The sequence below is a fragment of the Contarinia nasturtii genome, unplaced genomic scaffold, assembly GCF_009176525.2.
Source record: "Contarinia nasturtii isolate CC-2019 unplaced genomic scaffold, AAFC_CNas_1.1 Cnas_scaffold_1964, whole genome shotgun sequence".
In the NCBI taxonomy this organism is placed as follows: domain Eukaryota; kingdom Metazoa; phylum Arthropoda; class Insecta; order Diptera; family Cecidomyiidae; genus Contarinia; species Contarinia nasturtii.
The window spans coordinates 548,946-570,857 of record NW_022199294.1 but is presented as its reverse complement, the minus strand read 5'-3'; the positions used below and the strand labels follow the sequence as shown (position 1 = coordinate 570,857).

At 33.2% G+C, this 21,912-nt stretch overlaps 6 protein-coding genes across 6 annotated transcripts; 5 read left to right on the top strand and 1 right to left on the bottom strand.

The window, feature by feature from the left end:
* The first annotated feature begins 3,273 nt into the window (after positions 1-3,273).
* Positions 3,274-4,256, top strand: LOC116347629 (ninjurin-1). Its single transcript, XM_031778308.1, has 4 exons — positions 3,274-3,589; positions 3,643-3,825; positions 3,891-4,045; positions 4,118-4,256. Exons 1-4 carry the CDS (start codon positions 3,514-3,516, stop codon positions 4,232-4,234), a joined length of 531 nt encoding a protein of 176 aa, XP_031634168.1. The 5' UTR covers positions 3,274-3,513; the 3' UTR covers positions 4,235-4,256.
* A 1,596-nt stretch (positions 4,257-5,852) lies between these two features.
* Positions 5,853-7,686, top strand: LOC116347621 (spherulin-2A-like). Its single transcript, XM_031778301.1, has one exon. The coding sequence runs from the start codon at positions 5,982-5,984 to the stop codon at positions 6,780-6,782; it is 801 nt and encodes a 266-aa protein (XP_031634161.1). The 5' UTR covers positions 5,853-5,981; the 3' UTR covers positions 6,783-7,686.
* A 97-nt stretch (positions 7,687-7,783) lies between these two features.
* LOC116347622 (B-cell CLL/lymphoma 7 protein family member B) lies at positions 7,784-9,036 on the top strand. The gene is made up of 2 exons (XM_031778302.1): positions 7,784-8,233; positions 8,348-9,036. Exons 1-2 carry the CDS (start codon positions 8,145-8,147, stop codon positions 8,709-8,711), a joined length of 453 nt encoding a protein of 150 aa, XP_031634162.1. The 5' UTR covers positions 7,784-8,144; the 3' UTR covers positions 8,712-9,036.
* Positions 9,037-9,300: 264 nt separating this feature from the next.
* Positions 9,301-10,089, top strand: LOC116347623 (HIG1 domain family member 2A, mitochondrial-like). The gene is made up of 3 exons (XM_031778303.1): positions 9,301-9,566; positions 9,694-9,773; positions 9,841-10,089. Exons 1-3 carry the CDS (start codon positions 9,425-9,427, stop codon positions 9,934-9,936), a joined length of 318 nt encoding a protein of 105 aa, XP_031634163.1. The 5' UTR covers positions 9,301-9,424; the 3' UTR covers positions 9,937-10,089.
* A 296-nt stretch (positions 10,090-10,385) lies between these two features.
* On the top strand, positions 10,386-17,774 carry LOC116347531. Its single transcript, XM_031778138.1, has 5 exons — positions 10,386-10,502; positions 14,673-15,576; positions 15,687-16,612; positions 16,781-17,033; positions 17,111-17,774. The coding sequence occupies exons 2-5, from the start codon at positions 15,261-15,263 to the stop codon at positions 17,422-17,424; spliced, it is 1,809 nt and encodes a 602-aa protein (XP_031633998.1). The 5' UTR covers positions 10,386-10,502; positions 14,673-15,260; the 3' UTR covers positions 17,425-17,774.
* A 2,530-nt stretch (positions 17,775-20,304) lies between these two features.
* LOC116347532 (NADH dehydrogenase (ubiquinone) complex I, assembly factor 6 homolog) lies at positions 20,305-21,776 on the bottom strand. Its single transcript, XM_031778139.1, has 4 exons — positions 21,443-21,776; positions 21,234-21,348; positions 21,037-21,159; positions 20,305-20,975 (listed from the first exon to the last, which is right to left on the bottom strand). The coding sequence occupies exons 1-4, from the start codon at positions 21,553-21,555 to the stop codon at positions 20,376-20,378; spliced, it is 951 nt and encodes a 316-aa protein (XP_031633999.1). The 5' UTR covers positions 21,556-21,776; the 3' UTR covers positions 20,305-20,375.
* Between the last annotated feature and the right edge of the window lie 136 nt (positions 21,777-21,912).

Sequence of the window (21,912 nt, the reverse complement as noted above, 5' to 3'; positions counted from 1 at the left end):
AACTTTTTACGGCAGCTGTAAATATAGATAAATAATTTTGATTACGATATACAGGTAACCACGACAAAAGGACTAATTACATCTTAAGATAGCAGAAAAAAGGCTGTTCCATGCAGATATTACGTGTTACTAAAACCAACACGAGGTCCCATTTTCCTAATAATCAATTCAAATGAGAAAAATAATAATATTACAGAATATTCATAAACATAACATTTTCATAATTGGCAATTACTGATTTCAAGCATGATATAACGGTGCCAGCGATTAGACTAACTTCGGTATATAGTTGAATTTGGATTAGACTTATTCTTTTTCATTTATTCCCAGATTATTTGTGGAACAAATTCCCCATAATATTTTGTTAATCCATGTAATCAACGATAGCATTTGGAATTTGTTGAATGATTACGTTCGTAAAACTATAAATGATTCTTGTTTGACATTTGGATGATTTTTCTGATTCACTGTGATTCATAGTTTTATAATTCTGGTCTACCCCCTAGATTCCTGTTTTAAAAAATAAACACCAATTGATTGCTATCTTTCCAATTACAATCTAGAAGTAGTTATTACTTTCTATGTCATTCTTTATGGCATCTATAAAATACTTCATAACAAATAATGTTGTGCGCGGAAAAATAGTTAACAGAAATTGGAAACTATAGTTTCGAGCATTTTGGGGTGAACCACGTCAGTTAAAATCGAGCGTCCAAATTAACAGGACACGTTTAACTATTTTTGTTCAATTTACTGAGAATTTCAAACTACCATCCAAATATTAAAGAATATTCTGAAATCGAAATTATCAAATCAACTTCAGAAAAAATTAAAATGATCGTCAAAATTTCCACAATTTGGCATTTTTGATTTGCCATTTGTTCGTCGATGGTCAATTTCAAATTGGCCACATTCTTTACGATTCAAATGTCTTTCAAGACACTCAATTGATCACCGACATTCAATTCACCTGTCCACGTTCCATTCCAATGATTTCAACTGACGCCACTAAAGAGCCACGTCATCTTCCATGGAAACCAGACGAACCTACCGATCAAATTCTTCAATTGATTTTCGTTGACCTTGACCATTGACCCATGAACATCGACGATTTCAAAAAATTGTTCACATTTTATAAAATTTTCGTATTTTCAACACTCGATAATGGTGAATCACAAATAAGTGAAAAATTCAGTTCAGCTCTCGATATCGATTACCTTGCTTTGTTTTTCAATCGAGTAACTGGATTGATCAATGTTTATTTGATTACAAATGAATATAATGTCAGTGAAGAAAGTGCTAATGTTGAACGCATACTTCAACAAACTGATATTTCCCGAATCAGAAATGAAAATAATTTTGAATTGATATTTGAAAAATATCAACAAAATTGGACGATTTTGATAAATTACTTTTATCCAATGAATTGTGCTCATGATGATAAAACGCGAGAAACGTACAACACATGGAATGGATATCCATACATTTTGAATTATTTCTACTCACAATTAAAAGCTTCATATATCTACCATTTAAATGTATTGTGTAATCCGATGAGTTTTGCATTTGAGAATATTCGTCAGAAATCACAAAATGTTTACAAAGAGCTTTCAATGGAATACGAACGAGTCGATGATGAGAAAACGTAATATCAATGTATGTTGACTTATAATTTGATGAAAAATACATTTTTTGGTATGATTTCAGAACGGAAATGCAACGAGGCCGGACAAAAAGTTTGAATATTGAAATAGTTCCATCTATGTTTATTTACGAAGAAAGTGAACGAAAGCCTCTGTATCAATATACTTCCATTGAGTTGGTGGTCATTTTCGTTTATGGTGATGATTTCAAGCGTGAAGAGTACCGCGTCTTCAATTAATCGGAAGCCACGATGGGTAATGCAATTTTTGCATTTTTCCATTTTTGTGTGCTGCGGCCATTTTTGTGTGCTGCGGCCATTTTTGTGTGCTGCTTCGATGGGTATATTGCATCATTCATTGATGTCATTATCTCTTTCTTTGGCGGAGGAAACGTACATGCTAATCATAAACTCGAACGATGGATACTCGGAATTTTACTGATTGGCTGTTTTTTCTAAACAACGTTTTGGTTTGAAGTCATATTGTTTCCATCGTTTCTTGTACGTAAACAAAGTATAGAAACGTTTGCTGACTTGGCCGAACTGAATCCACCCGTATATCTGGCTCCCTATTTTGGTTCAAAGGAGGAAATCATCAAAGAAATACTAAGGTTCAATTCATCTCATTCAAATCGAAATGATGAATTATTTCAATGATTTTTTTTATTTTCAGAAATAAACTTGAACGAAATTTTGTTCACAAGGGCAATAAAATTTTCGGAACTATACTTGAAGAAACCAATAATTCATTTGCTCTGGTGGCTGCTACGCTTAATTTGCCCTATCATATTGCTGGTGCGAAAAACTTGAGAGATATCGATGTGCTGAAAGAAAAGCTTGGTATGTCGATTTTGTCGATAAAGTATTTTACGATTAATTAACAACACTATCACCTTCAGGCTCATTAAATTATGGACTTCATTTCGTATCGGATCAATATGTTCCCAAAAGTATGAGACATGTTCTTGATAAGTCAGCCAGTTCAATGGCGGAAAATGGTATGTTATTATTTTACCGAAAGTTTTCTGCATTTTTATCGGATTTCCGCATGGAACAAATCTTCAATGTTGATTTTGACGACGAACATGCGGTGTCAATGGAAGGATTAAAGTTTCCATTGATAATCTATCTGATACTTACGGGCCTCGCAAGTATCGTATTTATCATTGAAGTGATAGTTTTTAATGTGAAGAAAGCACATCAGAGAAAGTAACAGCAATATCCGTTCATCAAATGATATCAACTGAATAAGACAATGTTTGTTACTTTCTTGCACAGTCTGTTTGAATTTGTATAACATAACCTTTGATTTTAAAACTTCGTGCACGAGTTTAATAGAATAGGTGTAGATTATCTGTTTTAATATTTATGTCTATTATTATGATATTTTAAATAAAAATGAAATATTTTCGTCTTTTTTTTCAACTTTAAACCGACACAATATCTTTGAAGTAAAAATTGTTCTCACTTTTGTTTTTCTCCAGCCATGGCTAGATATGAAACCACAAAAAAATGATTAAATGATCGACTGACTATTTTAAATTAAGCGGTTAATAATCATCACAAACGAACACTTCATTTATCTAAACAGATATTTCTTCAAAACATAAATATGTTTTATCAATTCTTTTGAGTGAAAACCATATCATGACGTGACCGCAACATTATCAAATCAGATCTTTGAATATTAATAAGACATACTTGATCGCAAACAGATTCAGTTCTTAAAAAAATCTCGAACAAATAGCAGGAAAATTTTATCGTTAAAATTTAAAGAAACGAGACTAAACTTATTCAACGACGAAGCGTAGGGAATTGGTACTGGTAATTGAAGTGTGACACAAGTGAAACATTTTTGATAAAAGAAGAAAATGATTGAATCGACAGACATTGTTCCAATTCCAACAACCCATGAAAATGACTCGGCTACAGCTGAGTCCAAATCAGGTATGTTGACGAAAAACGTAGCTATGCTTTGAATTGAATGCGTAAATTTACAGTTGAGATACCTCTTGATGTCATGAATGCCCCTGAAAATAAATCAACCAGCTTGGATACCACAGATCAAGGATGTGTTAAATGCAAAGTAACGGACATATCCTTGTCGTTGTCGTCTGAAGAAGATGATACAGAACATGGAATTCCACTAGATATGGATAAAAAGTCGAATAGACAGTATAAAGGCAACTCCAAATTGTATATCAATAATAGCCAAGTCAATTTCTAATTGAATTTTTATTTGTTTTAGGCATGATGGATATTGCATTGCTCACCGCAAATGCGAATCAATTACGATTTTTGATAACTTACAATTCAAAAGAAAAGACATTCATCTTCAGTGCTACGTTGATAATTCTATCGTTAATCATTCAAGTTGCTGTTGGAATAGGAACAATTTATAAGGTTTGTATGGTGATGGTACAGATTTTGAACTATGTTTTGATTTTTTGGAGTTTTTTTTTTTTTAATTTTTAGCGTTACGTGAAGAAAAAAGGCAAAAAATGTAAAGCAGAAAAAGTGAACAGTCTAGTGATTTGTGGGGTATTCTGTTTGGCATTTTTAAATGTTCTCATTGTATCGTTTACAGCTTAATAAAACTCAAATACAAAAACCATACTACGAATTTCAATTAAATATACATTAAGTAGTTTTTATTTGAATACAACGACATACATGAAGATAAAGTGTGGTTTTGTTGTGGATTGAGCTCGAGAATCTGAGATAATTCGTTTTAAGTTGAAGGCTGTAACCTTGTTTGAGTTATGTGTGGTATAAACAAACAAACCGAAAACGATTTTAAGGCTTGATTATTTTTTATTCATTCACCGTTTAATACATCCGCATGACGCAATACTAAAAACGAAATTGCCAAAAAACGAACATTTGAATGGGATATTTTTGAATTATTTATTGAAAACATATTCGACAATTGTTTAAAAATGCAAAGTGAAATATTTCAAAATTCATTATATCATTCTAAGCCATGCGATTAGCATTTTTTAATTTATTTTTTTAATACAGAAAATTTAAGAACTATTTTAAGATAAATAAAACATTGAGAGTAATGAAATACTTCAGCTATAAATTTCAGCAACATCAACTATGTATCGACGTACAATATGTATAGTTCACTTTTAGCGACTTTCACACTTTCAAAGATTGTGACAAAATTGCAATGTATTTAAGATGCAACAAAGGTAGTTTAGTCTACTTAATTAAACCTCTTTTAAAAGGACAATCCCAAACTGTTAAATAAAGTTAAATATTTTCACCGAGTAAAAGGACTTTTTAAATTCCAACATGAATGAGCTGATGAAGAAATTTCAGTTTTGAATATATCCACGTTTCAGCTAGGAAGTACCGCTTATCTAAATTGCCGAATTCGTTTGCTTCACGTTAAAACCGTAAGTGCAATGAAATATTTAATGAATTATTCGTTCAAATAAATGATATATGAACGTATCGTGATTTAACAAAAACTGTTGTGGTATGTCAATTTTCCGAGGCGGCGATTACAATCGTGTACGATTTCAAATCGTTGGCCAAAATCGTTAACGATTGAGATCAATGGTTTTTTTGACGCCAAAATCGTGAACGATTTATTATTTGTGGTTTTTTGACGCCCGATTTGAAAAGAAAATCGTGGACGATTGCAATCGTCGCCTTGGAAAATACACCTTTAAGATTAGATTAGAATTTCAACATTATTATCAAAAAACTATTGCATTTTATTCATGAATAGTCGCTGACGTTTGTAAATATATGCATTAGATTCTGGAATGAGTTGTTTGAGATTATTATATGTAGATGCGGGTCAGGCGATTGATTTTTCATTTTTCAAGTCTTTCTTTTTGATTAAAACTGTTAACAATAACAATGAGTTATCACACTACACTGTATATCAATAGTGTGGTTCTAATCACTAATTTTTAAAAACACAAACATATTTGTTTCAGTTGTCAACATTCAAATCGAATCAATATTCCATTGTTTTTTCATTCATTTTGTTGTAAATTGTCATTTGCAATGTTAAAATCAATTTTGAATGTAACCTCACTGAAGAAGATAGCATTGCTATCGAACAAACAATGCAAATGAATCAAAGGTCCGATCTGTTGGCCAAATTATTATCAAGCTTATCATTACCATTCGATTTGAAGTGAGTTATATATATAAAGATTCCCTCAATGTTCAGCTTGGGAACAATTACATTTTAGCAGTCGATGCACTTTGAAAAAGTTTCAGAAGAATTATATTTTCGATCGAAGTTAAAATCTTCTATTAACGTTTTGAGGTTAAATATTGTCATTTGCCAAGTGAAAAAAAAGAAGAAGAAATAATGGAAATTGAAATGAATATCGGTAAAACTATTGCAAAGAGTTATGTTAGCGGAAGTGGCAAACAGTGTAATATAATCACCGATGTTGAACGGCGTACATTTGGACTTGGCGATGATCAAATTAAGGATGCACTTGCTGGTATTAAAGGAAAACGACCGTGTGATGTTTTTGTTCGCAGTCCTACACCATGGAATGACCTATATGCACGTTATGGTTGGGATCAGGTTCAACGAATCACAACGATTTCTGATGCTAAAGTTTTGGATATTAGTGTCGTTCCTGTACTTGTAAACGAATCAATTTTGGAGAATAACAGTTCCTATCGGGGAGATTTTGGCACTGATTTATCAACAACTCTGAGAAATTCGGTTTCATCAAATTGGAATAAAAGTCATGGTATTTCGGTTGAACAAAAAATCACATATGGAATCTCATTTATGGTGAAAGGAGAGGGACAAACATCATTTAGCTATTCTCACAATTGGGGACATGGTGGAAGTGAATCGAAAACATGTTCATTAGGTACGAGTGGTAATGTAAAAGTTTCTCTTGGACCAGGCGAGAAAGTTATAGCACAGCTAGTTGCAAGCCGTGGACGTGCCAAAGTAGAGGTTGATTATCATTCGTATTTAACGGGTGGTGTTGCATTAAACTATAGTAGAGGACATCACGGTCATCACTTCTGGTGGGAGCCAATCGATTCAATTATGGAGCAGCTTGATCGAGAAAATTTCCACACATCAAGAGAAATAATTAATATTGAAATGTATTCCAATCTCAGAGTGAATCTTAAAAAATAAGACAATTCAGCAAATCTGTTTTTATTCCCAAAATAATTAATGAACACAATTGCACAGAATAATTAAATATAGTAGATACACAATCAACATTCAAAAGTTAACACAGATATATGTATTATATTTTGAGAAAAATTACATCTTCCCTTTAAATATGTTTATAACAATATTCAATTATTATTATATCGTTTTTAATCGATGTTTTTACAATATTCTATAACAAGAAATCTATACAAAAACATGAAATGTTGTTAAATTATTAATTATCAGTTCAAATTGAGCGAAAAATAAGATCGATTTAATTTAAAATCTTGGCATAGACCATATTTATAATAAAAATGTCTCATTCAAAATTCGTTGTATTATTCCAAGCCATAATAAGAAATTTTAATTAATTTTTGTTAACAGAACGCTAATAAATTCAAGAATTCTTTTATGAAAATAAAATCCCGTATCAAAATAACTGGGACTGATTGGTTGATTTTCGGAATTTGAAATCTAAAAATTTTCAATCAACTTTGACTTGAACACGTTTTGACATGGAACAAAAATGAAAAATCTAGTCCCGTTAAGTCGTTTTAATTCGAAAAATTTCAAATTAATTTAAATCGACTTAAAATAACTGGATTCCACTGGATTTTTTTATTTTTGTTCCATTTCCAATCGACTCAAATCGACTAAAGTAAAAAAAATCAAATCGACGTATTTCGGAAATTTTTTGACACGGGATATTGAGAGTAAAAGTCATGAAAAGAAATGCTACAACGATGTTACCTATATTACATATAAATAGCTTAAAAGAAACAATGATTAAAATGAACTTAACAGTCATTGGTGACAAACTGAAAGAAATATAACCCTCTTCCTGAATTTTTGTTACAATATCAACAAGTATGTTTCAAACTCAGTTTTTTATGTTTTTATTTTTTTTGCGATGAAATTTGAATTCTTCGTTTGATTTTTTCAACCATTTTAATTTTATAGCAAATTTGGTCATGCTATGTTATTTTTTTACCGATAGGGTTGCTTGTCTTTCACCGAACCGTATAGCTCTTTCAATACTATGGCATTTGTTTACGAATTGAAATGTGAAATAATACAATGTATATTGAAGTTGGCGTTTACGGTCGTGTGTATGAAATGTTGATATTTATCCGCCATTAAAGTGATTTGATTTTTTAGGAGCTAAAGTGTTTCAACAGTGAATGCAATAACGATTCATTGAATTAAAACAAACATCACATTTGAAAATAAATTAAAAAAGAAATAAAAAAATTTACAAAAATTTCGAAATTACTTTTTTATCGAAATCTATAAATAATTGATACTTGGTGTTAGTGTAAGAAAATCGGTGAAAAAAAAAACATGTCGCGATCAGTACGTGCTGAGACCAGAAGCCGAGCCAAAGATGATATTAAAAGAGTTATGCAAGCTGTCGATAAAGTGAGACATTGGTAAGTGTGCATCAGTTGTATGGATTTTTGTTGTTGGAATGTTTGGATTATTTGAAGCGATGATTCGATGGCGATAATTTCAATGGAATTTTTGTTTTGTTCGTATTTTTACAGGGAGAAAAAGTGGGTAACAATCGGTGATACCACGATGAAAATCTACAAATGGGTGCCAATATCGAGTAGCGAGCAAAAGAAAAAACATTTAAAAAACACTGCAACCATCCTAACGAATGACAACAAAGAGAATAGCAGCAAAACATCACCTGCATTGGAACTAAACGGTGGCGGAGTTGGAGGTGGCAGTGCGAATGCAACACAAAATTTTGGCCTATCGGCCGAAGACTCAAATACATGTTTCTCAATTGTGAGTGATTCACAGGGCGGTACGGAGTTTGTATCGTCTGGCCCACCATTTTCAGAGGATTCAAATTCACAGGACGATGGACCAACACCGTCCAAACGACTGCTCACCAAATAAAATTCACCATAACAACAGCATCATCATCGGATTCACATTTATTTATTTCCTATTTGTACATTTACAAGTAGCCATTTTTTGGGCGCTTGGCGTTTATTTTTTTAACGCCATAGATTGATGGACAATTCGGACAATTTTCGTGAAAATACCATTTACATTTCAACTCTCTATAAAAAATGCGAAAACAACACAACAAAATCAACAACAACTACTACAATACTACTACCCTTAATTTATAGTTATTATTTTTTTTCGTTTCTCAATCGTAAGCAAGAAATGTATATACTGTAAGAGATTTTACGAGTAAAGATTTTTTTTAAATTTAGTTTATTTCTTTTGTGTAAGAAAAGCAATCACTTTTTTTTAGAGACGAGACAAAATTCTGATTTCATGAAAAAAAGAATTCATTAAATAAAAAAAAAGGTTTTTTTTTTCTGGCTAAAAATCATCTCTCAATCGATCGCCTTCATGTTTTCAATCGAACATGCTGAACATCTATTCAACTATTTCAGGAATGCTAAATATGGACGAAACAATACTCGTAATGGAAACGAAGCACTACCAACACTTTTGACAGTTTGAAACTTCATATATGCGAAATGACAGATGAAAGAAAAATTCTCGCATATAAACAGAAGACATTTTTTTTTCTTCTTTCTTTCCATCGAGTGAATAAGTTTTTTTCATCAATTTCCAATTAATTCCGCCGAGTAATGGGTGATAAACAACCACTGCCCTACGATAATGTAGAGTTTGATTGGATTCAGCTTAGCGCTGACATCGACAACGAACCAGTAGAGACATTCTATGAGAAAACTAAGCGAAAATTTTCAGAGAATCCTTTTGTTCCAATTGGTGAGTGTATAATTTGCGACGTAGAAAAAAAAAATTCTGATTCAAACAAAAATCAACTCGAGTGCATCGTGTGAATGAATTACATAATGATTTTTTGAAGAATAATTTTTAAATTCAATTTAAATAGGTGCATTTGGTGCTGTTGGCGCTTTAACCTATGGTCTGGTGTCCATGACCAGAAATGATCAAAGAGCTTCTCAAATTGCGGTAATTGAAACCGAAGAAAATACATGAGAATGTTGCATCAAATTTCATATTTTAATTTACCTTTTAGATGAGAGCTCGTGTTGGTTTCCAAGGCTTTGCATTGGCTGCATTGATAGTTGGATATATGTACGGACCACCGCCACCCAAACGAAATGTCAAATAGCCATTTTACCCGTAGATTTTAAATTGTTTATATTCTCTCTGAATAGAAATGATAATATAGTGTAAATTTAGGCATTTTAAAATTTCTAATTGACTGATGTGCATATTTAAGGTTCATATTAAAGAAGTCATATTGGATTTTTTTTTAGATTAATGCCTTTTGTTTATTTCAGATCAATCTTTTTTTTTCGTTTCATTATGTAATCTTTATGGTGTGAATATACCAATAAAAATGCATTTTTTGAAAATATTTTCATTGAAAAAAAAATTGAATTGTCAATTTATTCTATTGTACAATGCTTGAATTGTCATCAACTTCAGACGATTCAAGAAAAACACCGACTTCAATGCAAGAGAATTGACAACGCGTGACCGACTTCATGTCGTTCTGTCCCTATTGATGAGCTGAAAGGCCGAAAGAGAGAAAAAGAGACTTTTACAGCGAGTGCCTATAACATTGAGAAATACTGTCAATGAAAGAGATGAAAATCATATTATGGTGAACTCGAAACCACGCATTGCATACAGTGTCTAGTAATATTTAATAAATTTATTTTCCCTGTCAAGGTAAATAGTCGAAATAAATGTGAAATTTTGTTTATTTCTGATAATTGACGGTGATGAATGCAAAGAAAATAAAAAATGTCCGTCCAGCGACCGAATAAAGTGTGAATTTTCAAAAATTTCGATCGCATCGCAGTAGCCATAGAGGAAAAGCAATACAAAAAAAATGTATATACATATATATATGTGCGAAGAATCAAGTTTGAATAAATTACACATTTGATTTGTTCAATTGTTCACAGTGAAAGCATGCCAAAAATAAATGTTCGTCTAAAAATAGTTGGTGCATTGGAAAAATCCACCGTGATTTATTTCTGATTAATTTCGGTTGAATGTATTTCGTGAAATGTTGAAATCGGTTAACGATAGTCCCGATTGTGTCCGTGTCGGAAATCCCAAGTGCGCACACCGAAAAAATGCATTCGATCGATCTTATAGCATCTTTGTATTATCGGTGAAATTTTTCAATTTAATTAATAAAATTAGAAACATGACCGTGAGTTCATTGAAATTAGTTGGAATCGAAGTGTAGAAAAAGGGGGTAGCGTAGCGTGAGAACGGATAGCTCACACAAAGAGCCTGTATGCACAGGCTCATATTCATCATTACAAACAATGTATGCACACATCGGTGTATCGAGGCTGCCAAAGAAGAAGAAGACGAACAAAAAAAAAACATCTGACTCCAAAGAAATTCTCACATAGATCAAAAGAAAAGCAACAAAACCAAAATGGAAAATATATAGCATAACGAACACGACCATAAAAGAAAACTAAGAAGAAATAGCAACAAAGAACAGAATAATATGGGTGACGACGGTGTTTTAATGTTCACATTCGTGAGTTCAACCGATAGGCTGCGAGTTTGGCTCCGTGCGCTCGTCTTTCTCGCTCTTTGCTCATGCATGTGTGTGTGTGCTCTTGTGTTCATGTATGCGTGTATATGCATTGGGATATTGGGACTTTTGTACTCAAAATTATATTATTCTATATTGAAAATTGCATAAATAGAGAACGGTGAGCCAGTGAGAGAGCAAATGAGTAACTGTGACTGTGTTTTTTATTGTTATATACTGTGTTTGTATATGAAGAATCTACCACACAAAGTGCAAACAGGCTATAATGATTTTAGTTACACTTATTCTTTCAAAGAGAGAAGAAAAAATTATTGGTGTTCCTCAACTTCTTTGGCGCATTTTTCTATCCTTCGCTTGTGATGCGTGCATTTATTCAATGTTTGTTCTATGTGTGGGTCTTTCGAATGAACGAAAAAAAAAAACATAACCAAACCGTTCAATTCTACTTATTGAATACACAATGACTTCATTGTTTTTTTTATTTGCGACTTCAGCAGAATGGTCGATCATCGTCCATTTGGTCGATCAATGCAAATATAGCAGCAAAACGAAGTGAACACACAAAAAAACATTCGTTTTCAATATTCACATTTCAATGTTTCGTCATTTAATTTCGTCTCTCTTTCTCCCTACATTTTATATTTCTCTCTTGAGCCTGTTGAATCTTGATGAAACACACGAAAAAAAAAATGAAATGAAATTACTCATAAAATAAGCTCAAATTATGTGCTGATTTTTTGTTGTTGTATTTTTGCTTTATTTATTGCTGACAAATGCGACTGCATACGAGCTAATTTCCGATCCATGATGACTTGATGCATTAGCATAAATATAGTAAGTCAAATGCAATTGTGTAATGTTCGCGCTCGTGTGCGCCACTGAAAGTTCGCGCATTTGTCCACACACACACACACAGTCAGTGGATGTTGTTGTTTTTTTTTTTTCGTTTCAAATTCATCAGTCAGTGCTATTACGTTGTATCGCGGCCAAGATGATTAACTTTATGTAAATTCACATTCGGAAACGGCATGAGTACGTCCGCCTCTCTTTCTCTCGAGCTGAAATTTGAGTATTCGTTTCACACGAATTAAAATCAAAATAACAGACAAAAAAAGCCACACAACAAAAAAGTCCTAAAACTATCGTCATTTCGCTGTGCTGTGCTGTCGGTGTTGCTGTTTTTCTTTTCACTTAAATTCCGCCTCTGAATTTGTTTCGCTTCTATTCGCTTTCGGAAGCGCGCTTGCTAACAATCTGCTGATCTCGCACACATTCTCAGCATTATTGTAACGGCTCTGTTCTATTGTTGTTGTTGCATTCAGTTGCTGTTTTTTTATGTGTTAATTCTTTTATCTGTTGCTGACTTTTTTTTAGTCGTGTGTCGTCAATTCGCTGCTCGCTTCCCATTTCTGTATGAGTGAATGTATCGTCGATAGATGAGCGCAAATCACACACCAAAAAAAAGATTTGAACGTGACAATTTTCATTTTTTTGCCGTTTCTTTTGGGCTCTTTCTAACTTACCATCAATCTATAGACGCATTCGACCGATAAATATAAATTTATATCAAAATATTGTGCGCTGAATATTCATTTTGCCTCAACAGGCAGACATCAGCAGCATCAATCGTAAATTGTTTGTGTGACAGTGCCGTTTTACAGCTGCCGTACCAAATACCAGCGTGCATATTCATTCGTCGAGCCGATTGAGTGCGTGTTTGACATATTTCACACACCACATTTAAAAAAATGTGCTAATATTGTCTATTCCGAAACATAAAAAAATATTAGGCAGTAACTTAGGCGGTTGTTCGTAAACGAGACGACACACGTTCGTTGTCAATCGACTGCGATTCCATTTCGACTATTCATGGTGTGTATTTGTACGGATTTCTCACACATATTTTTCCATTCGTTCGTTCGTTCGTTCGATGCTGCTATTGCTGTTGTGCTGTTATTTCTTCTCATTCGTCATCGTTTTCGACGTTTGTGCTGCATCGTGACATACACTTGTTAACTACGTTAATGGTCAACGAAGGCCTTGTGTGACAATGGAACTCATGCCCAATTTGATCATAATCGAGAAATTTAAAAATAGTAATCGATGCGCATATTTATTCAAATGAAATCCATCTCTTGCTTGTTCGCACACACACACACACACACGTTCGCATCGTCGCTCTGTTACTGTTCGATACGCTAACGGCGAGGCTGCATTGCAAAATTAGTCATTCATAAAATATTTATTAAAATTTATATTTTTGATTATTTTGGCCTATTTGAAGGTAAATCTCTCTCGTTTCGTCTGTCCAAATTGAATGTCTCGCCATTTAGAATTTGAACCACACCCGATCGATTCATGCAATTAAACAAAATTTCAATGATGATTTTTTTGTTGCAAGGTTTAATTTAATTGCTGCCGGTAATCGATTTTATGGAAACGAGAGAGACAGAGAGAAAATTGGGTCTGAGTTTATTTAAACCACATTTTTAAAAAAATGTTCGTGTCGTCATCAAACCTACATTAAACATATAAAAATCTAAAAATAAAATAAAAACTCATAATTTTGTTTTGTTTGCTGCTAATGTGTGTTGTTTCCATCGTGCATGTTTTGATTTGTTTGAATGGTCATCGCGCACCATGTTTATTTGATTTTCACTTGTCATACACACAAACACACACATACCAACATTGCGAAGGGAATTGTGAAATATAGCTTATGTATGAAAAAAGTAACAGCACCTAAAGTACGAACGCATCACCTTTTAATATAGTACATGTCGCGCTGGTGTATTGATTACAATTTTCATTTGTTATCCATCACAATTATCAAAGCTGTATGTGAGCTGGCTAGATTTTGGGAGTGAATTTGATGCGCCTGTTCAAAATTGATTCAACGCATACATGAGAATAGCAAAAAAAAGATATGAGGAAAGAAGAGAAAAAAACAATAGAAATGTGTAAAACGTAATCAGGTCGTCGAAAACGCATGTATATTGGAAAATTGGCTGAGTTTGTCATACATATATCTTTTCACGAACTACCATGTTAACTATTCCGACGACGATTTCAATAGTTTGCATGACGTGTCACCACATTCGTTTAAATATTTCAAAAAGGATACGTGTTTCTCTAGATTGACCCACTTTTCGTTTAAAACTGTTTGATAAAACTTATCGTCAAGTAACTCACAACGGATACGCATTTACACTCTGGAAATTTGGTTCATCAAATGATGGCGTTTATCTATTAAATACAAAAATTATTTTATAATTTAAAAAAATAATAATTTTTGAATGATTTTTTTCTCATTGCAGACGATTTTAATATTGGTGAGAGATTCATAAACGAACCACAACAGAAAAGTGCTTTGATTTCCGAGAAATTGCCTGTGTGTGCGTGTATGCCGGTTTGCTTGGAAAACAATAACAATCCAGCAAGCAAATTCAATTATAAATTGAAATTGCTGAGAAACAAGGAACGAAACCAAATGCGACATTGCATCTGCAGTAAAAAGCACACGGGCAATTAAGAATTGGAACAAATGATACGTGAATCAACGGCATATACTCCCGCACTCGTTTCGGTTGAACTGATTTTTGGCTTGAAAAGTGAAATTCGTGTGTGCGTCAAACGTGAAGAAAGTGATAGTTTTTTTTTAAATAAATAAATATTATATGTATAAAGTTTAAAACGAATAGAAAAAAAAGTATTGTGATCTCGTTGTGCACGGTTAATTGTTACACCAGAATATTTTTTTCATAGATAAAAGAAGAAGAAACAAAGCAAAGCAAAAGCAAAAAAAAAAAGAATTATTAACAAACACAAAGATAGTAATCAATATATATACATAGAGATATAATTCAAATTATACGCCTAGAAGTCGTAAAATTGCCGATAGTTTAATGAATATTTCACAACAAACGAACGGAGCACACGTTGCTGCGACAAATATGACAACACTGTTGCAAAAAAATTGCATAAAAACGTTGTCAGTGAATAATGGAGTTGTTGTCATGGGGACGGCACCAATTGGTAATGCACCAATGATAAATGCCAATGTCGTACCGATCACAACAAATGTGACCGCCACTAATTTGCAAACACACACAATGATCGCAAATGCATCACACATCCAACCGATCCAGGCAATTCAATATCAACAATTGCAAGCAGTTACACAGGCCCAACCACAGTACATCATTTATAATCCGAGCGATGGTAAGTGCCGGGTGACGTAAAAACAACAACATTTGTCATTTCTTGTGTCACGTTCAACTATTTTCATATGCTTAACATCGCTTTATTATTTTTCTTTACCTTTGTCACAGGTTCAATGTTCCGGCCAGTCGTCACCACAACTGCGCCAGTCAATGCAATTGTCACCAGTTCTCTCTATCAGCCTCAACAACAGACTTTTGTCACCGCACAAAACCATTTACCAAAGATAGGTGCAATCAAAGCCACGACTCTGTGCTCAGGTGGACAGCAAAAAGTACTGAATATCGTTGCACCACAAAAACAACAAAAATTTATAGCAACCACAACGGCGCCGGCTACCATCCAAAATACAAACACAATTCAGCATATCAAAACCGAACATAGTGTGACACATCCAATCATTCAGAATGGTAGCACCGTCACCACCAGCACCACACACAATATCATTAATACGACGCCAGTCGCCAGCCAAATTATTAGCAGTAGAAATCAATCACCCGCAATTCTAACTGAATCAATCAAGTCTGAAGCTCTAGTTACATCATCATTTGTTTCAAAGGCTGCCACCAGTAATACCAATGTCCAAATACCAAACATTGCTACAACAAACACCGTCACTACATCGAACGCTGCTGTTGTTGCCGCTACTGCTGCTGCTTCAAATGCCGTTACTGGCAATGCTCAGCAAAATAATAGAACAAACACAATGTTAGATACAAATAAAACGGTCCCGAAAACGGAGACAATTGAACAACCTGCCGTTACAACTGTAGCACCTGTAGAACAACCAACAAATGAAAATAACGATGATGAAAATGAGCCTGAACCCGAAATTGACATTGTCATCAATAATGTGGTGTGTTCGTTTAGTGTACGGTGTCATTTGAATCTACGTGAAATTGCGTTGAACGGACGAAATGTTGAATTTCGAAGAGAAAACGGTATGGTGACGATGAAATTACGACGACCGTATACAACAGCATCGATATGGTCATCGGGTCGCATTACATGCACCGGTGCTACATCAGAAGATCAGGTATCCATTTACACATATATATAAATATCGATTTAATTTACACGTTCGATTCAATCCGATCGCATGAAATGTAATCAACAAATAAACTTAACATTGATCTTGATCTTAAATTACAAACGTTTATATATACTAATATCAATTGTTTTATTCTTGGCAATTCGTTTGTAGGCAAAAGTTGGTGCTCGTCGTTATGCACGGTGTTTGCAAGGTTTAGGATTTCCGGTGCGTTTTAACAATTTTCGTGTGGTAAATGTGTTGGGCACGTGCAGCATGCCGTGGGCAATAAAAATCGTAAATTTTTCGGAAAAATACAAAAAGGACGCTAGCTACGAACCAGAATTGCATCCCGGTGTCACGTACAAACTAAAAACACCAAAGGCAACACTAAAAATATTCTCAACGGGTTCTATTACAGTGACAGGTGTGTATTATAAAACTAAATTCTATTTATATCAGTCCATGCCATATCAATATTTTTTCCCGAATTTTAAATCGCAGCCGGCAGTGTAGCTGATGTACAAGCAGCCATCGAACATATTTTCCCATTAGTTTATGAGTTCCGTAAGAAGCGTACGCCCGTTGAGCCGGTACCAGCACCGGTTGAAGTGTTTGATCCGGACAATGAAGATGGGCTTAACGAAATAATGGGCGATGAATCACGCAATGGCAACAATAAAATCATCAAAAATAAAGCAATCAAACGAAAATATCCGTTCGGTATGTCTGAAAATGATCCACATATTGACAATATGATTGTGTCCGATGGTTCCGATGACGATATGAACGACCTCGAAGATGATGATGATCTTTAAAATTACTGTTGCTTATACAACATCAGCAACAGAAGCAGCACTTAAATTCAATGCTACATTGTTTCAGCGAAGATTTGAATACATTCATAAAGAAGAAGAAGAAAAACATGATTTTTTTAAATGTAAAATCAATTGCGCGATTAGAAAAGATTAATAAGAAGAACACGTTGTATAAAAAGAAACACGAAGAAAATAAGTAATATACTCACCGAACGAAAATGAAAACTGTTGACAATTTGTACGCCATTTGTCAAGTTGCTATCACAATAATTGTGTTTTCGCTAATCCAAACCAAAAACAAACATGAAAAATTGTAACAAAAAAAAATGGTTAAACAAAAAAAAAAAAAACAAAGAGGAAAAGAGATTCTTTGCGAACAAAATGAAAAGAAAACCAACATACACGAAAGAGAAACCATGGTCCAAATAAGTTTTATCACATACACATTTTGTTGAACGAGTTATTAAAAAAAAAATCCAATAAAAAAATTATTTAGAAAAAAAAAATTATGTGAATATTCACACAAGCAGGAAGAAAGCCACCAATTTTAATTGAAATAAAATGATATTCTGTGTGGAGAACGAGTGCTCACGAATGGAATGAGACATTCGCCTGAGGAAGAGAGTGCCCAATAGTTCTCTATGACTGAGAAAAAAGCCGATGCAACAAAACAAACACATAACCCGCATCCATACATACATATTATAATAAATGTTTCATCACATGAATCCGAAGAGAACACATGAATACGGAACATCGAGCGCGTGTGTGTGTTTGACAAAAAGTTAACTAATTATTATAATCAAAAGGTTAACTACTCATAATAAATTAATTTTGCGATCAGTTTTCTTTAATTTAAGCTTTATTTCCAAATCATCCTTCCCGCGAGAGTTATATGTTTAGCTTTTTTAAATTTTCGGTTTGAATAATTTTCGTTTCTTCTTTCCTTGACAAGGGACCATTGTTTTCTTTTTTATTTTAATTATTTTATCTTCGTTTGAAATACAAGGTTAGGATTTGTTTCTTTGCTTTGCCCAACTAATTAAAAAATGATTTGATTTTTCACGTTTCTTTTCGTTCTTTATTGTTTAAACATTGAATTGAATGCTTTCCCTGCAGAAAATGTAGTGATGATTATTATTAAAGTTACTTATTTACGGTGATGAAATGAAATGAGAATATGAGGCGAAGAAAAAAAAAACACAATCTATAGAACAAACATAGGCTAAAGAAATAGAAAAGCATTAACAATATGAAATAACTCAAATAAATCACCAAATATTTATTTCACTCATAAGCAGATTTATTCAACAGCAACAAAATACTACGAGCGATCCACGCGGCTCATAAAACGGTTCAAATAATCCAAATGCATACGGAATACACTGTTTCTCTTTTTTCTTTCAATATATTTTCAAATGGGCAAAGAGACCGAAAATTCCAGCGGATTTTTAACGTTGAGAATTTCTCGTCTATTTATTTTTGCTAGTACAAAAAAAAACCTAATTTTAATTAATATTTGTCATCAATATATCGCTCTACATATTTTATATAGCTATTAATTTATTATTATTATAATAAAATCAAAACAAAATTCACACACAAACACATAAACACACACACAGAGATAAACACAATTTTCGATAGACAACAAAACATATGCAAACTATATCCAAGGAATTTAAACTCGCAAAACAATAATTATAGATGTATGCAGTCAATGAAATTATAGATTACCATTGAGATCATCCCATTTTGTGACCATGATACAAACACATAGATTGGATCAAATGCGCGTTAAAGCGCAGCGAATATCAATTTGTGAAGAAGAAGAAGAAGAAGAAAAAAAACTGTGAATCGCAAAGCAAAAGCGAGATGAAATATAGAGAAATGAAATTGAAAGCGGATAAACGAAATGATAAATGATGATTAAAAATAAAAGAATTATCTGCATTGCCTTAAATCTTTCATTTTTTGTTTTGTCGAACCGAAAACATTTTATGTTTTCCAACACTTTTTTATACGATAGCGAGAGATGATGAAAAAAAACGTTTTGAAGAGGAGACAAAATTTTATAAAATAAGAAGATTAAATTCAATAAACTGGTTAAATTTACTAATTCAATGATAATTGAAGACAAACATATACGTATGATTTTTTTTTTCATTTTGCGTTCACATTTGCATTATTCACATTCAAGTGATTTTGCTTTCAAACGGTGAATGTCACATTTGTGTGCCAGCCGTTCGTTTCTGTCTTATGAATTTGATATCCTTGTTTCAGATCATTCGAATAATTTCGAAATTACATGCAAATAAAAACAAACCAAACAGAGTATGAAATGTATTTTAGTTCAGCCGACAAAGTATGTGTGCACATTAAGCAGCAAACCGGAATTGAGAATTGCATCAATTGATCATGTCACATTATTTTGACAAGCATTAATTACAAACACCTATTCAATTAAATGTAATATTTTAAATAGAAATTCGAGAAAAAAAGAAAAACAAATTATTATGTACGAAAAAAGAACGTGTAAAGCAAATAAAACGAAAATAATTTTTGTATCAAGTCCAATGAATTAATATTATGTTTTCGAACAATTGCATCGATTACATTTTTAGCGAAAATAAATTGAATTTCGAACATTTATCCACATAGGAAAAAGCAGAAATTAAAACAAATAAAATAAACTGTTCGACACATGCATTTCGTAGCGAGAGAATAAACTCTGAACGATTGTCGTGACACAATAGAAAAAATGAAACACTAAAACTATATAACAGATTTGAAACTAGTAGTAAATTTGAATAAGAACCAATCCAAAATGGTGGAGACTAAACAACAATCGAAATTAACAATAAAAAAATCGATTTATTTATTTAAGTTTAAAACTTGTGCTTGTTTTTTTTTTATTTTCACTCTATTTTTTACAACATTTTCAGGGTGGTTTAAAATCTTCGTCGAAGATTATTCCAAAAATAGACTAGCGCCAACAGTCCATCACGTTTTGCTAAACGATCGCTGTACAATTGAAAATTTGCCAATTGTAGTCGGGTTAAAAATCGATCAACCGCCACAGCGGGTAGGAAGATATTTTTTGCAACCGAAGGAATTTTACTACTTAAGCTTCGTGCCTTATCCAAATGCACTTTCGCAGTGCCCGCAACATCGAATACACAATTTTGAACGGCAATATCTTCAGGTCTTTGACGAAGTACCTTTTCATAGCTGCAACCATGTTTCAATAGAATCTCTTGTGGAATCGGTGGGAGTACAGACAGACCCCGTGATTGTCTCACTGTTGCAGCGCCCAATGCTCTCAGACTATTCGCAATTCCCTGGGCTTTGCCCAAATGGGATGCAGCATGATCCACATTCAAATCTTCCACGCCGGCTATTTTCAACAGTAAATAATATATGGATGATGTGGATATTTCGGTGTGCTGTTCTAACTCTTCAACTGTTGAAAACATCATATTTGCCGAACGCTGCCGTGCTGTAATCAACCGTTGGAAATATAGTTTTGGTAATTTATATTCACCCACTGCCTAGAATTAAGGAGAATTTTTCTTGGAAAATCTATAAAAAATCGCATTTTGTATGTCTTACATTATTCACTTCGTATATGACTGGGTGATCGGGTAACTTTTTGTTTACATCTTTGTCGTAAATTTTATTGAGTGCATCATACCAAAATTTGAGACGCATTTGTCCAATTTTCTCATCGGAAACCTGAAAATTTGAGAATTGGAGTCAATATTGAACGAACTTCATTTGCAAATGAGAAATAATGGAAAATAATGTACCGATCCAGCCACTTTTGCTATCTCCACATTGAATGCTCGCACCGCAAACGCACCACGTCTCTCTGATTGACCTTTGATGAGAAGTGTGGCCAAAAAATTCTCATAGTCATGGTGTCTGGTTTGATGCAAAAAGAATGACATTTTTATTAGAAATTTGAAAAGATAAAAAAAAAGATAAAAGATGTGGGTCCTGTAGGGACAGTGATTACCTAACCAAATCTAGACAGTATTTGTTTGGTGAAAAACTAGTTTTATCGGCCTTACTACTAAAATAAATGACACCACGTCGAATTTGTAATGTAGTCCTTTTCAGAATATTCATTTTAAATCAGAAAAACTAAAATATAATGAAACGTTGCATGACACAAACGATTCCGTCTTCTCGAAATATATTGAGCACTTGTAACTGAATCCAAAGTTCAGTTTGAATAATGGTATAACGAATTTTTTTTAATGACTAAAAGAAAACATTTCACCGTTTCGAATTTTCACTCAAAATTTCGAATTTGAAATTAAAATGAATAAGTCACTTTAAAAAATGCACGTTTTGAAAAGAGAATAATAAAATAAAATAATGTGTGTATTCGGTATGCGAGCATTTGTGTTTTGACATTTGTCATCTGTCAAACTGTGTGATGGCTGCGTACTTTTCGATTTCGCCACTGTGCGTCCATCAGTG

Bases quoted from the DNA above. Each gene is read 5' to 3' on its own strand.
- LOC116347622 (XM_031778302.1), top strand. From the start codon at position 8,145: ATGTCGCGATCAGTACGTGCTGAGACCAGAAGCCGAGCCAAAGATGAT. The intron at 8,234-8,347 runs GTAAGTGTGCAT...GTATTTTTACAG, and splicing joins GTCGATAAAGTGAGACATTG to GGAGAAAAAGTGGGTAACAA.
- LOC116347629 (XM_031778308.1), top strand. From the start codon at position 3,514: ATGATTGAATCGACAGACATTGTTCCAATTCCAACAACCCATGAAAAT. The intron at 3,590-3,642 runs GTATGTTGACGA...GTAAATTTACAG, and splicing joins TACAGCTGAGTCCAAATCAG to TTGAGATACCTCTTGATGTC. The intron at 3,826-3,890 runs GCAACTCCAAAT...TATTTGTTTTAG, and splicing joins GTCGAATAGACAGTATAAAG to GCATGATGGATATTGCATTG.
- LOC116347623 (XM_031778303.1), top strand. From the start codon at position 9,425: ATGGGTGATAAACAACCACTGCCCTACGATAATGTAGAGTTTGATTGG. The intron at 9,567-9,693 runs GTGAGTGTATAA...CAATTTAAATAG, and splicing joins GAATCCTTTTGTTCCAATTG to GTGCATTTGGTGCTGTTGGC. The intron at 9,774-9,840 runs GTAATTGAAACC...TTTACCTTTTAG, and splicing joins AAAGAGCTTCTCAAATTGCG to ATGAGAGCTCGTGTTGGTTT.
- LOC116347532 (XM_031778139.1), bottom strand. From the start codon at position 21,555: ATGAATATTCTGAAAAGGACTACATTACAAATTCGACGTGGTGTCATT. The intron at 21,160-21,233 runs GTACATTATTTT...TCAAATTTTCAG, and splicing joins TAGCAAAAGTGGCTGGATCG to GTTTCCGATGAGAAAATTGG. The intron at 20,976-21,036 runs GTAAGACATACA...CCTTAATTCTAG, and splicing joins TCATATACGAAGTGAATAAT to GCAGTGGGTGAATATAAATT.
- LOC116347531 (XM_031778138.1), top strand. From the start codon at position 15,261: ATGAATATTTCACAACAAACGAACGGAGCACACGTTGCTGCGACAAAT. The intron at 15,577-15,686 runs GTAAGTGCCGGG...CCTTTGTCACAG, and splicing joins CATTTATAATCCGAGCGATG to GTTCAATGTTCCGGCCAGTC. The intron at 17,034-17,110 runs GTGTGTATTATA...TTTAAATCGCAG, and splicing joins GGGTTCTATTACAGTGACAG to CCGGCAGTGTAGCTGATGTA.
- LOC116347621 (XM_031778301.1), top strand. From the start codon at position 5,982: ATGGAAATTGAAATGAATATCGGTAAAACTATTGCAAAGAGTTATGTT.